The sequence below is a fragment of the Rhynchophorus ferrugineus genome, unplaced genomic scaffold (genome assembly GCF_030347505.1).
Source record: "Rhynchophorus ferrugineus isolate W39M unplaced genomic scaffold, kcgeb_rfMv2 rfM4, whole genome shotgun sequence".
Classification (NCBI taxonomy): domain Eukaryota; kingdom Metazoa; phylum Arthropoda; class Insecta; order Coleoptera; family Curculionidae; genus Rhynchophorus; species Rhynchophorus ferrugineus.
In genome coordinates this window covers 46,898,453-46,915,298 of record NW_027472583.1, presented here as the reverse complement: position 1 = coordinate 46,915,298, position 16,846 = coordinate 46,898,453, and the positions used below count along the sequence as shown (strand labels likewise).

Sequence of the window (16,846 nt, the reverse complement as noted above, 5' to 3'; positions counted from 1 at the left end):
CGAAAATAATTGAAAAAATGCGGATACATAGGAGATGTCACAAGAGAAAAAGAAATAAATATCATTTATTAAGAATCACCTCAGATTGGAGAATGGAAGGAAATTGATGATCTGGCGGCAAGAAAACAAAATAGATTAATTCAGAATAGGCTTAACCTGGCAACATCATACACTTTACGTGCAGTGCAAGGAAGAGAGAGATAAAAAACATGGTTGTAGACTTGTTATAGCAGTATTAGGAGAAGTCGATAAGGAAATATTTTGAACGAATAAGAACAACATTTCGATTATGTACTTATTCGCAGAGTTTGTTATGCAATTTTTCATAAAATTTTTACAATTCAGTTGCATCATATGACCATTGTCTTGGTTCAACACATATGTATACAGCACATAATAATGTCATCCCCAGTTTGACGTTACTGAGAATTCTGTTTTGTGATCAGTAACACAAACTATGTAAAATAAGCTCACAGTGGATAGCTGTGTGATTTTTTTTTAAATTTATAAAATAAAATAAAGCACAGAGTTCTTTAAAATTAAATGAGTGTGTCATTTACGTTTGAAATGATATTAAAACAGATAGTGAGTGGTTAAAATATTGTTAAATGTAGTTATTTAATTTTAACAGGTATTTTTCTGTGTTACTTTCGGTTATTCCCGTATTGTAGGAACTATTAAAGAGTTATGGCATGTTGGTGGAAGAAGTTGGTCACTTAAAGTTATATTTGACACATTGCATAGAAAACAAATTAATGTGCTATATTTATTGGAAGCTATATGCAGCTGTGAAAGAAAAACCCGACATATGTGAACATTTCTTTCTAAAAAAAATCGAAAAAATTATATTTATTAAAAAAACGAGATTTATATTTTTTTGCTTACAAGATATTTATATTTTCAAAATCAGCGCTTAATTTAATTTAATTTAATGTTTGGTAAAGCAAAAAAAAGGACTGTTATTAATTGATATGGTCCTGGAGACTTGCAGACTTGCAGGAAGCAAGTAGTTTTGTATAAATAGAATTTTAATATTGTAATTTAATTCCCCACTTGTCCATTGTTATTAGTTAGACGTGGGCCATAAGACAAAGCAATATATCACGGAAAGCTATAGACAGACTAAAGATGATCTATCTGCAAGATCGAGATCGAAGAATGAAATAAATAACCAAAGAATAATGCAATTTTATTTAAAAATGTACGTAAGAATAGTATTTTAATGAATGTATATAATGTTACCATATAATAATTAATAATATTATAATGAATATGAATTATAATTATGAATTACTAACAATACACTTGTAAATACTAAACCATTGATAAATACAAAGGTAAATTATTAATTTAATACCTGGTGGTCGAATTTCGACCACACGGCGATCACTACTGAAGGTTATTCTTCATGATTGTTTGCTAAATATAAAGGTTTAATGCCATAAATTGTTGTTTATATGCCATATATCTTTTGCGTCACTTGAGCAAGGTTAAAATCAATTAAAAATAATAACATATGTAGTTTCCACAGTCTAACCAAAAGAAAACTGCCATATGGCTTGCTTTATATTATTCTAAACATTTACTAACCTACATTATTATAAGCCTTACGAGAACTTTGCATATGGCTAAAAACTTTCTTAAATCATCTCGTGCTCCATTCTCTTAGTTTAGATAAATAACAACTTTAGCATTCTTTAACGGATGGTGGTTTTTTGGTCTTTGAGTCAGTTGGAGCTCTTTCAAGAAAGTTATAGCCCCTGTTTAGACATTCCAAAGTGCGAACATTTTCGTAAATTTTATTGCTTTAGTTTCTAAAGTTTCAGGTCATATTCTACATATTGGACCGTCTTCACTCCTAAAAGAAAACTTCTGTTCTTCTACCGTCGGTTTTATTTTAACTCTATATTTCACCTTGTTTCTTTAGGGTATTATAAAAGTTGTACGTTGAACTTACTATTTGTCTTTGGAGTATTGATACTTTAAGTTGAAGAAGGTAAGATTAAAATACAATATTATTCTTGGTATATTATCACAAATTATTTCTAATTGATGGCTTTTGGTTCATTCCATGTAGAGTTAAGTAATCGCATAAATTATAGTTAATATGTAACATAGTACGTGCTTAGGGCATCTGCAATTATGTGCAATGTATAAATGATGAAGGTGTAATAATATAAAGTATAATTATAATGTAATAATGTATAAGTGAAATTAGTGAAGAAGAAGAAGGTCCTGCAATACCAACAGCTTTCCAAGCGTCAGCCATGGATTGATTTCTATTGTAATTCATATTACATAGTTATTAATAAATAGCATTTTGCATAGTCGTCTGACCTGATTTTAGTTTGGATTCGGTATTTTTTCCAATTATCGACTTTTTTCATTGAGTCGTTGAGGTAATTAGAGATATTGCAGCAGAATATAAGCTGTAATGTTAATTATTGTCTATTTTTATCATTGTGACGGCTTTCCGATTCTGTAATATGTTTGTTGGGACGTCAATGAAAGTTCATGTTATTAAAGAGTTTATTCAAGTTTCTCTATTTTTATGTCTCTCTATGATTATAACTTCTAATTATAAAATCCCAGAGCACATTTGCTAGATCATCGTTAGATACTTTTTTCGGTTTTTAACGAACACATTTTAACATAAGATATTTAAATTATATAGTTAAGGTAAAGGTTCTGTTAGAAAAGCTTAGCAAAATTTTTTTTGTTTTTTTTTTTTGACTTTGACATTTGACACATTTTTACTTATTTTCACAAAACATAGAAATATAGAATGGGAACTTGAATGGATACACCCGTAGCCATGTTTGCGCGTCTGAATCACTGAAGGCTAGAGTTCACAATATGAAAGATTTATTTTCATTCTTTCGATTTGAAATTATGTGACAAGTCGTGTTTTTTTTTCTTTTATATTTTAATATAATTACAAGGAAAATTGTTGTTATGACGTTATTATTGTAGCATTTAAGATACATTTTGTTTTCTTAATTGCAAACCATAAGTGCTATTTGTGGATGGAGGACGTGAAGGATGAAATAGTGATTAACTTTCGGAAATATTCATTATTAATTATAAATCATAAGTTTTTCAAACAAGAAGGTTAATTTTTTGTATTTCAGACAGACCAGAGGATTATGAACCGAAATTTGGAACATCATTGCTTTCCTAAAGATGCCATTCCTAAATATAATTTTAACACGAAGTCTTTTATTAAAATCTACATCGATAACAGAATTATATATAATAATATGGGTATATGCATACACTAAAGTGTAAGAAACATAGTTAAAGAAGAATAAGAAGAAGTTAAATATTGCAATCAGTAGTTTCTATGGACTCTATAGAATCTACAAAAGGAACTAGAAGTAAGTATAAATATCATAGTTTTTTTCTCAAAGCAAATAAATTTAGACATTTGAAAACACATGCTTTTCTGCAAGTGATTTTGAAACAAACGAATCTGTGCTTTCAACTGCATGCTGATAAGAATATTTAGTTATTACAAGGATTATTATATACACTTTATTTTAAAATGTTTTATTTTTGTGTTAAAAGTCTAAGTTCGATTATTTTTAAATTTTTAGTGAGTTCCTTATTTGTTTTTTGAAGTCGGTTCAATTTTTTCGTTAAAATATTTTTTTACAAGCGGTTTAAAATACACAATACGGTGGAACCAGACAGATACACTAGAATACTATGACTTTCTGGGGCAGTTCGTTTCATGAAATAATAATGGAGTAGAATTTTCCGTAAATAACTTTTTTGAAATGATTCTCAAGCCGCCTATTCTAAAAAGTCCTATTTTAAAAAGTCCGAAAACACTTTGTTACGCCAATTTGATAAAAAATAATAAGATATATTTGAATAAAGGATAAATTATCTAATTACTAAATTATCTACCTTAACTAAAGAAAATATAATAACAGCTCTTTTTCGAATAGATTGGTGGGGGATACGGAATGATGTATTACATACGTCATCTTTTTGAATAAGAACTAATTCTTTCCAAAACTTAATATAACAAGCAGTTTTATTATGAATTAATTTTGAATGAAATAAAAAAATATAAATTATAACCTTATTTGGAACATTGTTGTTAGAACTGTTTTTTTCTGATACTATTCCAGCAATTTTAATAACATTATAAAATCAATAAGAATAGATAGTCTGGTAAATATATGCTTAGGGCTGATGTTAGGCATTATGTAAGTGAACGTTGACATGTTCAAGGATTACTTGATATTTTTGTTATATTTTATTCAGACTCCCACCATATCCATCGCTTTTTATTTACCTTTTATCCTTTTATCAAATGTTTTGAAATTACGAACCTTACATTAATGGAACTGATAGTATATTTTATCTGTCGATTGTAAGTGTTACTATGATTTAGTTACTCTTGTTTTATACATCTCTCTAATTGCATACGATCGAATTTATAAGAAGTTGTTTTAAGAAGACGTTCTATATTATTCATACATTATAATATTATTTGAACGTGTTAATTAGCACAAAAAACATATAAAATTAAATTACTTTCATGCCGACACCATATTTTTTGTGTGTTCGTTGGATGCTGAATACTATTGAATGGTCGTAATATCCATGCTACCCATATCACTTTTAATCCCATACCTATTCATAAATAAAACGCCAATGAATACAGACAAAGGATCATCTATTGTCGAACTTTTTGTCCATATAATTTATTATTAGTGTGGGCCCAATTCGATTTTGTGTATAAATTGGTTGGCTTTTACCTTTTGTGGAATTAAGTATATCAACATTAATTTATTTTTTACTAAAGGGGTTACATAAAATGAATTCTCATAACGAACGTATTTATATATTATTGATATGTATTACTGTATTTACCTGTATATTAAATTAATCTCACACTATCAATATAGAATTCTAAATAACATACAACATAAATAATAGCAACTACACTGTCGGCGTTACGATTTTGTATGGCGCAACTGGGGCTTTAAATGTCATATCCAATACTTTTTATTATATATGATTTACTGTAGTGCAAAAACATATTAAAAAAATAACTTCCTCACCTTGCTTTTGTTTGGCTTCAACAGTGTTTTTCTTAACGAGGTATAATGTGTAATTAATATACGAAAATCATTTATATTACAAACATAAACCTACAGCTACTACCAAGTACAACTTGTTTTGCGTTTATACACAATATTTATAACGTTTACGAAAAATATTAAACAAAAACTCAAAGCATGAAATCTAGATGTGATAGCAATTTTTCTTGAAAGGGGATTTTATTGTAGACCTATGTTATTTCTCAGTATCGCCTGTTCTTTCGTCTGTGTCTATCTTGTCTGTGAATTACTTAAGGAAGTTCGCAGCGAAATTGACCTTTTGAAAGGAAGATACAATAGGTTCGAAAAAAACACGTACCACGATCATAGAAAACGATCGAAAAATTATAAGACTAACATTGTCTCGTCGCCAAATGTGGCGAGCTTTAGAGAAGAATGTTGGAAGACTTGAGGCATCAGATTGAGAAGTACACTCTCCCTTCAAGTACCGGCTATGGATTGATGATAATGATGGTGTTAGTTTACAGGAACTTCAGTCCATTTTTGGTCGCCTTGTACCTTGAACTACGAGGTTTGTACCAATCCGCGCCCTAGGGTTAGTTTTCAAGAAAAAAAAACACAGAGTACTATATTAGCTCCTACTGTGATATGATCCCATCTGCGTTTAATTATGTTGAGAAATGCTTCGACTAACTGGGTAACAATTGTCAGTCTAAGATCAACTTGTATTATTTTCTCGATAATATAAGTTGATTCTGCTTAATACAAATAATTTAAAAGAGAATATTTTTATGAGCTCCCTAGAAACCCACCAAGTGCGTCAGTTTGAAAATCTGTAGGGTTAAAAAAGTTTTATTTTGCCTTTTTATTTATCTAAATCTCCATGGGATCACTTGAATGACATTTTTTTATTTTAAAAAAGTCTTTATCCTGCTTGCCGTAGTCATACTTGTTTCGATCGTAGTCATATGGTCTGGCCCAACAGTACCTCCAGGTAGTGTAAGTCGGCTCTTTGATAGCCTAGACGACATGGAATTCAAATGCTACCAAAAGGTGGGAAAAGCAGTAACTAATTTGGAACATAATTTTAAATAACTGGAATAATGAAAGTGTGTTTGTTGTATGGATCAACATTAAGTTTTGTAAAATTTGGTAAAACTAAAAATAGACGTGAAAATGTTTAAGTCAGGCAATCAAAATTCTACGTGAATTCGAGACGGTCAAAAATGAGCATTTTGGAGCGTTTGATGCTTAAAATATCGAAAACAATATGATACCTCACTGACTGACATATTGTGACAAATTCTTGATTAAAAATAAATATGCCACTGCCATATTTACTGAATTTAGCACCGTCTGATATTGATCCCGATTTGAAAAAGTATATTCTTAAATGAAGGAAGGCTTGTTGTTGTTGATTCTAGGGTCCAAATTTAAGTTTCTGAATTATTCTTTCTGAATGTGTGCAGTATATTTGACAAGAAAATTTAAATTTCGTTCTAGTCGAAAGAGTTATAAATATATAATAAAATGATCCTCCAATCAACCGTGTAAACACATGCATTAAGCGCATCAAATATTTAATGCATATGTATAACGAGGTCAATTGAACAAACTGAATGACGTATAGGCTAGATAACTGTAATAAAGAATCACAAAACTATGAGTTTATAATAATAATATACTATATAGAGATTATTAAAAATACATGTATTTTAAAATTAAAACTGGGATTACTAAGATTTTATTAGAAATAAAAAAAATTGGATTACTTATCTTATATTACACAGTTGAAAAATTGATGTTGTATAAACAATCGAAAGAAAAGGTAAATGAAAAATTTGAACTGGGATTTAGCAACACAAACAACCTAAATTTCCCCACAGTTAATTTATGTAACTGAAATAAAAACTTTAAAAAGAATTTTAGAACTTTTATAGAATTGGAGTGAACCATGAACCATGATGATGGTAGAATATTAAAGAATATTAAGTAGAAGTACTACCAATATAACGCTTGAGAAGAAAATTAATAAATTCAGGTAATAACTCTAAAGAGTATCCAATAATTTTTCTGGTAAAATTAATTTTTTTTATTGAACATAAATCCCTTCAAGGATGATACACTGATTATGGCGACCCTCCAACTTTTCGATACCATTTTTGTAGTACGATTTGTCTTTTGCCTCAAAATAGGCCTCAGTTTCGGCGATCACCTCTTCATTCGACGAAAATTACTTCCCAGAGAGCATTCTTTTGAGATTTGAACAGGAAATAGTGGCTGGGGGTCAGATCTGGGGAATACGGTAGATGAGGAAGCAATTCGAAGCCTGTTTCATGGATTTTTGCCATCGTTTTCACTGACTTGTGACATGGTGCATTTTGTTGGTAAAGCAGCACTTTCGTTTTCTTCAATTGCGGCCGTTTTTCGGCTATTTCGTCCTTCATGGTTCTTCTTTTTTCAAGGTAGTCAGTAAAAGTCAGTTCAAGGTAAAATTATTCCATGCGCTTTGCCAGCCGACTGTTGCGTTTTCTCACGCTTTGGAGCGGGTTCATCGTCTGTAGTCCACTCGGATGGCTGTCGGTTGTACTTCGAAGGGAAATGATGGATTCATGTTTCATCCGTTATCACATATCGATGCAAAAACTCGAGTGTATTATGCTTGATTATCTTCGAAAACTGCTCCGAATCATCAACTCATCGTTGTTTTTGGTCAAAAGTGAACTCGCGCGGCACCCACTTTGCACAGAGCTTTCTCATACCCAAATATTCGTGAATGATATCATATACACATTCAATTTCAATTTACGGTCGTTCAAAATCATTTTGTGGAATTTTTAAATGTTTTCGTGGGTAAAACCCTCTTTTGGGCGTCCACTACGTTTACCGTCTTCGGAGCTTATTTCACCACGTTTAAACTTAGCGTACCAATCCTTGATGGTTGATTTTCCTGGGGCAGTTTATGGAAACTCGGAATAAAGCCAAGTTTTTGCTTCCACTGTATATTTTCCCTTCAAAAAGCAATATTTTATCAACACGTGAAATTCCTTTTTATCCATTTTTTTCAAAATAGCAAAACTCAAAATTATATAATTCACAAATGATCCGACAGCTGTCAAATTTATACACGCATCTTTTGAGGGCTAGGGCTAACTGAAATACATATGGATTTAATTCTAGTAGCGCCATCTATCAGGCCGGGGACTTTTGAATTGACGTGTTATTAGCTAGGGCCAATCTCCTGAAATATTTTATGATGATAATTTGAAGTTATAAATGCAAATGTATTCGACATGGCTACCATAATATTCATTTTACACAGTTGATAGTAACAACAACATAAAAATTGGTTTAAACAATATTCATTTGATGATGGATATTTCACTTTCATAAACTTTTAGCAGTTTTGTATTATATCCAATTACCTTTTAATATTTGGCTAAATAAGATGCAAAAATTGTAATTCTGAGTTCATTTTAACTACAACCCTACAGTTTTATAATCACGTGCAATTACAATGCTCTATCAAGTACTTTACAAAATCTGTGTTTAGACATGCTTTAACGTATGGAGTTCTCCCTTGGATTCTTAAACTAGATCTCTGCTTAGTTTCTTTTACTTTACTTGACTTCAGTAACACCATTTGATTCATACATTGTCTGTACGTAAGTACTGTTCGAAATGCTTCAAACTTGTGTTTGAAACACAAGATGTGCAAGAAACCAGATATTTGATATTAGCTTTTCGTAATGAGAGCCATGATGGGATTTGATAGACCCTTATTAAAAGTTTGTATATAATTAATAGTTTTTTATATTTTGAGAATATATCGTCATTCAGTAGCGGACAGTAGTCAGAGTTCAGTTAGAAGCTACTTTTCTTCTGTCTACTTGCTATTCGAATTTTGTTGAAACATACATTGACTTCATGCATATTTGTACGATTAAACCAGTCAGATTATATTGAACATACATTTCTATATTCTTTGGTACCTGAAAACAGAACAACATAAATACACAACAACATATACATAATAATACACACATATATACAATAAATAAATAAATGAGGCCTAACTTCAAATGTTCATAATTTGAATGCCTTATTTACCTGGATATTAGGTTATTTACACTTTAGACATAAAATGAAAATATTTAAAATTGCAAATATGTAAATTAAAATGTTTTTATTACTGTCAATAAGTACTGACGTTCAAACTATACTGGCTGGTTCTCGCTTTGTAATATTGTTCTTACTTGGGTTCTATTTGGGGATTCTAGCGATGTATAATTACATTACGTGGGACCTGACACCATCGATACACGTTGGGATATAAAAAAACATAAAAACTGTACTTTGCGACCAAAATAACTACGTCACGGGCAGATTTGAAGCGTTTTAGCGCGCATTTAAAATTCCACTATTTCAAACGTCTATTGTTATTTCAAATCGATTTGTGTCGAAGAAACGACTATTATTTTGGGTAAATAAATGCCTGCAATTGCAATAAAGTAGTTTTTTAAAAAGGTTTATCTAGCCTATTGTGCGAAAAAGGTCAGAAATAGTCTTATGATTGTAAAATCATCTTCTATCATAGCAACAACTCTGTTGCAGTTCGAATGGCAAGTTCTGTTGCACACATTGTAGTCACCAGACAAAGCGCCTTTTAATGACTACTTGTTCAGATTGATGCAGCATGATTTTGCTTCCATACTATTTTGGAACGCTGAAGAAATACAAAAATGTATCGCTGTTGAGAATGATTTATTCGCACAAAATATTGCCATGTTGTCAGAAATGTGGGAAACTGTTGAAGAATTTATGTTATATCAGTTTACCTGAATAAAATGCTTCTTTAAAATGAAAAAATGACCAGGAAACATATAATCATCAGACTCTCGCTTCTAATTTGCAAATGTTGCTTGGTCATATATTAATAGAATTCTTTATTGGACTGATACACACAAGGGTGGTTAAGTTGATTGGCTCTATACGTATAACGAAGTTTATGAACAAATTAGTAAGCCGAGAAATTCCGTAATTCACCGAATTATGTCCATTGTTGTAATTTTATCCGAAAACTTCCAACCGGATGAGAAAAAAACGTATAAAACTTTTAAATCATCGTATTATCTCCGGACTTCCTCGCCGACTCCAATAAATGACTTGTAATCCATTATATTCAAACAGATCCCAGCGAAAATTTGTTTTTTTCCCTTCGCCGACGTTCATTTCCTTATGAATGAAAAACGTGGCCGATTTTCTCGTCAAAAGTAAACGGACCCAGTAAAAATTCCCCTTTATTTCCCCTGACGAAGTTCTTTTTTGCGGTTTGCCTTCGCTGCGGCGATGGGCAGCCAACGTTAGCTGGTGTCGTCGACGGGACACGGCCCCGAAAAAAAGGCCGACGAAGAAAAAGACGAAGAAAAAAGGGAGGGGAAAAAACTCTTTAAAAAGAACCCTTTTTTACTGGGACCGGCGGGGAGGAGAGCGTTGGAGGCATAGGATGATCCTAATCTGATTTCGGAGGATGCGGGAGAAACTGGAGAGGAGTTCTTACTACTTGTCCTTACCTATCACGTTCAGTCTGAAAGGCAGGGAAATTTTTGGCTCGGTATTGACTTGACATTCGTAGATGCCCGAATCTCGCAATTGTGGGAATTTAATTTGCAAGGTCCAGTTCGATGATTTTTCCGGCCTAATCACCTGGAACGTAACGGAATTTGCGGTCAGGCTGGATCACAGTGGGACTATTTCGACGGCGTACGACGATACCGGTGCATGCTCTTTATCGAAGATATTGGGAACGTTTCTATCAGATTTAATTTGCCTTATTTCTCGTTTAAATAAAACGAAGAAAAACGATTGTGTTACAGACAGCAAAATCTATTTTTCCAGAAAATATTTCTGAGTAGATTATATCATTGGTTTAAAAATATTACTGGTTAGACGTATAGTTGATGTGTATAAAAGTATTAGTAATAAATAAATAAGGAATTTGTGATGGGATGCTGTTAGTTGATAATGTTTATTTTATAGAAAATATGGTGTTGAATATCATTAAATTCAAAGGGATGTTTCTAGTTTAAAATTATAAAGTGAACTTTATTAGAATATCAATATTTATTGCAACTTATAACCTTCTATATTTATGAGAGTAGTTCCAAGTTTCCTACAGAGGGAATTCATTCCAAGGTGAGCTATTCTCTTCCAGAACCAAATTAGTATGGAGTGGTAGTGGCTACTTTCAATTTGCAGTTCTATTACCGAGTTTATTAATTCATTTTACATTTTAGAAGTATTGTCGATTTTAAACACTTATTTTACAAATATCATTATTTTGTTACTAGTTTTTGTACTGTTCAGAGTTTATTTTAAATAATAGGCAAAAGTGGATAGCCATTTAGTTGTTAATGTTATTAAGCCATCGATATTTGGAGAAATTTTACTTGTTTTGTAACTTTTTTAAATTTTTTTATTTCTTTTATATAACTTTATGGTAAATATAATATGTTATAGGCAAAACTGTGCCTGGGAAAATAAAATGTTACGGAAATATCACTCGATGTGTTTTGTAAGAGTGATAATACTGAACAGGAAACATTATAAATCGATTTGAATGAACATTTTGAAATATAAAAGCTCATATTGAAGGAAAAAGGGAACGGGACCCCATACTAATAAAAATTGTAGCATATATAGATATGTTAGGCCATTGTTTAAACATATATAGTATTATATTAAAGGCCATATGTTAAAAACTCGTGAACGAGTGAGGCAGGTTGGTCTGTTTTCTAATAAATAAGAACCCTCAGAGTCGTTTTGTATTTTAAAATAATAGTTTTTTTGTTTAGTACCTTTTAACATTTAATTTTTATCATTTAATTAATCATAATCAAATTAATTATCAAGAAAAGAAGCCAGGTTGACGTTGGATTGGCAAATGATTAGTAGGGCCGAGCTGTAAGATGACAAAAGCTGAATTGAAGGTGTTAAATGATCATTAGCCATAAACTATTGCAAGTAAGAAACATTTAAGCGTTGAAAATCACTATTAGTCCGTAGACTCCCGGCACATGTACCATAGTTTTAGGTCTATGGCGGCCAAAGATGGACTGAACTTGCTGTGAATTTACATAGTTGATTGAAATTTGCACAAAAGCTTGCAGTTCTGAGTGGGCGGCCACTAAAGCTCTCTTTTTTAGCGGTACGAAAAGCGGGAAACTGGGTTAGAAACAATGCCATTTCGAAGAGTTCCAAAGGCAAACTGGCGATCGATAATCAGAAATAATTTGTGTACCAATTATAAGCTGTTCAGACAGAATAACATCCACGTACCCGTGGCCGTTTTTCTAGGAGGGGTGTTATGTAATACGACTCTGACTATATGCCATCCAAGGAAAAGTACATGATAAAAGAATAATCTAAGAAATATATAGAATAATACACACATTCGAAATAAATTGGAAGTAAGTTATACATGGAAAATGGAAATTAATACTAGAATTGAAAGAACCATTAATTTATAATTTCGCCATGAATTGTAACTTTATTAACAAAAACTGTATATCCCATTATATGAAGATATATAAAATTATATGTAGACCAATTTAATGTTTTGCTGAGAGACATGGGTTAAAAAGGTATGAAACAAAATCCAAAGAGTGGCAATGAGATATCTTACTAGAGTGAGAAGGGTAAGACAGATGGATAGGGTGGATAGGAACAGAGAATATAATCTGCCAAGCAGAAAATGTAGTCTATAGTCTCTTAACAGAAACAAGGAGCGAAATCCGCAGATGAATGGCTAATATTATCCAGTGAGATCAATGTCTAGCACCGTCTTAAAGAGAACGAGGAAGTCCTGATTCTACCAGCTGCTCACGGAATCACCACAAAGTTATCGGACAAACAGAATGGAAGATATCCTAGCTGATAGTGACAGTTACAGCCTGTTAAAAATGGCCTGAACTTGAACTCTAAATTCAATCCTAGTCAAGCTGCACATATTTCCATGAATCCATTTCCGCTCAATTGTCAGCACCATAGATGGTCCAACACATTCCTAACCTCTCTAAAACCCTCCATGAATTCAACGTTGCTGATTTTGTAAGCAAGATACGGGTTATCAGAATTAATTCAAGGAATATCTTTGTTAGGTTTAACGTAGTTTCGCTATTTCCGGTATAGTGAGATTTTACATTTTTTGATTTAGACACTTTAGATTTAGTCAGTAATAAAACTACCGATGTTACTATATTGACGCAAAATTTTTCAAACTGATATAAATTGAACAATTGATACAAAAAAAAAATGAATTATTTGATATTTGAGTAATTTCTTAACCCAACTCTAAAATTTCCAAAAAATGTCTCAAATACTTCATTGTACATTAATTTCAGTTTAAAGCTACTGTAATATTAATACAATCTTTAAGTAATGTTATTTAATTTAAAAATACATTCTTGGGGTGTTATTATTGTATTCTCCGTTATAAAAAGGGTTAGTAAAAGCAACCATACAATTTATTTTTAAGGAGAATTTTACAATTTTTGATTAAATATTTTAATAATTTTGTTTACTGTTGCTTAATTAGTGCTACATAATCTATAAACATTATTTTGTATAAAATTTAGCTTCCTAAATTATATTTGTTAATTTTACTGCCTAAAATATATAATTACTTACTTAATTAGGATTACAAAAGAATATTTTATCAATACCATCTTCATAATCTTATTTTGTTATTTGAGAAATATTAATTAATATTTTGATTCAAGATTGTTTTTCATGTTTATTAACAAGTTTTACTTTATTAAGAAAAGCAGACAATGGTAACATCATTAAGTGAGTGTATTTCGTTTATTAGTGTTCAAATATTTTACGAGAAAATAATGCAATAATTTAGTACGAGGCTGATGTGATAAGTTAACAGTCTTAGCAGGAAAACACTCTTATGCATAATTTTTTTTTCAAAGTAATAATTTTTGTAGTTCCGTGTACTTAACCAAACGTTTCTCTACACTCTGTATCTTGTAAACAATATAACAAGGATACATTACTCCAGAAATAACCCCAGATTTGGCGCATGCGGATTCTCCTGCATAGAATACACCATAGAAAAGAATACACTATATTGTCTTCCTTTTCTAATGGCGGTGTATACTTTTCGAGTCGATCAAGTCAAAACAACAAAAAATCGAGAATATTTAGATTTTGCGTTACATTAATATTTTATAGTAATGATAATTAAATTGTTAAATTCTTGGTGGTTTAACATACAATGGTTTTAAATTATGGAAGAACAAAGGTAAGTACAGAATGTAAGATTAAATTTTTAAAAGTTATAAAATCCTAACAGCATCAATTTTGTCTATAGTGGGATATCTATATGTATAAGCTGCCAAATGTATAACACATTATTTTCACGACATCGAATAGGTATCAACGTATGCCAAAATTTAATGTTAACAAGATCAGAGAAGAAAATGATTCTTGTTGTGTTGGAAGTAGTCAAGTCATTGAGGAGCTTTGTCCATCAAGAATAGTAGTAACTAGTAATAATTAGACACTTATTTTAAACATAATATATTTTAGTAATGATTTAAATTTTATTGTATGGATAACATGTAGCTAGAATTTGTTGAGAGCGAAAGTTGAAGACTGTGAAATTCAGAGCAGAAGCAATTAGACAGCATCTTGCCAAGATGTAAGAACAGTGTACGGTGATACTATGAAATAATTAAATTTTCTAACAAAAGTAGGCCTGGATCAAATAAACAAAATATAAAACCATCAATGACACCCTAATCATCTAATGACTTATATAATAGTGTATCATAATACAATGCATTATTATATAAGAATATCGGTAAATAAATTATTGTTTTTTAAAGATAATGATGTATTGACTGAGATTTCCTTCAGCTTAATAGAACGATAATCCATTCATTTTAAGCTAGTGAATGAATAATATGTTATTGGGGTTACCATTAATGGGGTTTGTGGATCAAGAATAGTAGCAATCATAGTTCGTCATAATTTGAAGACTTTAAGGAGAATTTCACTGCTTTAATATATAGTGCTGTCTTTTTCGTTTGGTTTTATCTATATTGGCTGTAACCATTGGTTTGGTCTAAACCATTTTGGTATTTTTTATGGTAATGTGTAAATGGTTTTTTGAGTTCTTGTTAATTGTTAAAATATGTAAATTAATTTAAATATGGTGTTTTTATAAAAATAGAAAGGCATATAGAAATTATTTTTATTATTTAATTTTATTCAGTAATTTTTTAAATCAAATTTGTTATTTCCAAGATTTTACCATTTCTATTTACCCCCTGAACTTATTTACCTGCTTATATACATATGTATATATATATATATATATTAACCTTAGATCTAATAATCCCGATAAAAAAATGTAAGTAAATAAAGCTGTATGTACGCATGCACCAAACTCGGACTGTTCTCTATTTTAAAATTAAACGGAGCTCAATATGGGCATGTATCAAATCCGAAGATATTTGTGTAGTAATGTATCCTAATATAACGCGTTATTTCAAATGGGATTACATCGACTTCTGATTACGTTACACCTGTTATCTGTTGTTTAGCTTCTGATTTATTTAAAATATTGAAATTTAATGATTCGTAGTAGCTTTGGAGTGATCACTATTAATATTATAAGATTATTTCAGAAGATATTGGGTTTGGTTACTAGAGACACTGAGATTATTATAAAACCGATACCATGAATTAGTAAACTCACATTTTCAAAATTAGTGCTGACCATATTAGATTTCTGACCAATTTTTTTTTTACATTTTGAACTAAAACAGTCAGATGTATCAGATGGTTGATATATCCAATAAATATTATAGAAAAGGAAGGAGTTGATATCATAATTAATGGAACTTTGGTAAAGACTATTATGTATGTTTTTCCTTACCCGACATGACTCATTGTTAGCTAAATTAACAGGAGTGAATGAATTGGTTTAGCATCTCCCGAAGGGATACCACCATCTCTAAATAATATTTATAAATCGTTTCGAGAGGATCAGCCTATGTAGTTTTAATTTTATTTGCTTTTACACTTATTTCCACATTTTTCTCACAATGACCTTTTTCTATTTCATCCTATCCTATGACCAAGTTTGGTTTTCTCCTGTGTCATTGTGATTTCTCTCTAATCACATTTAAACATGTTACATTATGGTACATATCTATATTATAAACATATTATTATATGGTAAGTTCTTGGAATATATTATTTATTCAGTTTTTATTTGTTTTGTTTTTAGATTACTTTTATTGATGAAAATTATGTACTAAGAATTATTGGTTTTATTAACGTATTAAGTTCTCTACTAAGGTTATTATATTATGCGTTTATAGCTTAGTTCCTTCCCTAATGCATAAAGTGTTTAATATTACCTATTATTATTATCTAACTCTATATGTAACTCTCATATATATATATATATATATATTTATATATTTATAATATGATTCAATAATTTAAACATAATACTATTATATCTTATCAAACTTCCGTCCAATAAAAAATAACCAATGATATATTATTAATGGAAAAAATATTCCCGATCCCAATATCTCAGATAAGAGCATCTTACACAATTTTATTCTGTCTCTGTATTTGATATGCTCTAAGCGTCTTACTTGAAATCGCTGGTCGGATGTATAAGTCAATATTCCTACAGTTAAAATGTGAAGATCGCGCTTTCTGATCCAGGAGACCTGAAA

The 16,846-nt window shown here is 30.7% G+C and overlaps 1 protein-coding gene across 1 annotated transcript in view; it reads right to left on the bottom strand.

The window, feature by feature from the left end:
- The window catches only part of LOC143196536 (limbic system-associated membrane protein), a 357,229-nt gene that overhangs the window by 21,637 nt on the left and 318,746 nt on the right, over nt 1-16,846 (bottom strand). The window contains exons 3-4 of the mRNA XM_076404280.1: nt 16,763-16,840; nt 10,652-10,784 (exon numbers count right to left, since the gene is read on the bottom strand). Of these exons, the coding sequence (XP_076260395.1) occupies nt 10,652-10,784; nt 16,763-16,840 (211 nt within the window). The remainder of the gene's footprint in view (nt 1-10,651; nt 10,785-16,762; nt 16,841-16,846) is intronic.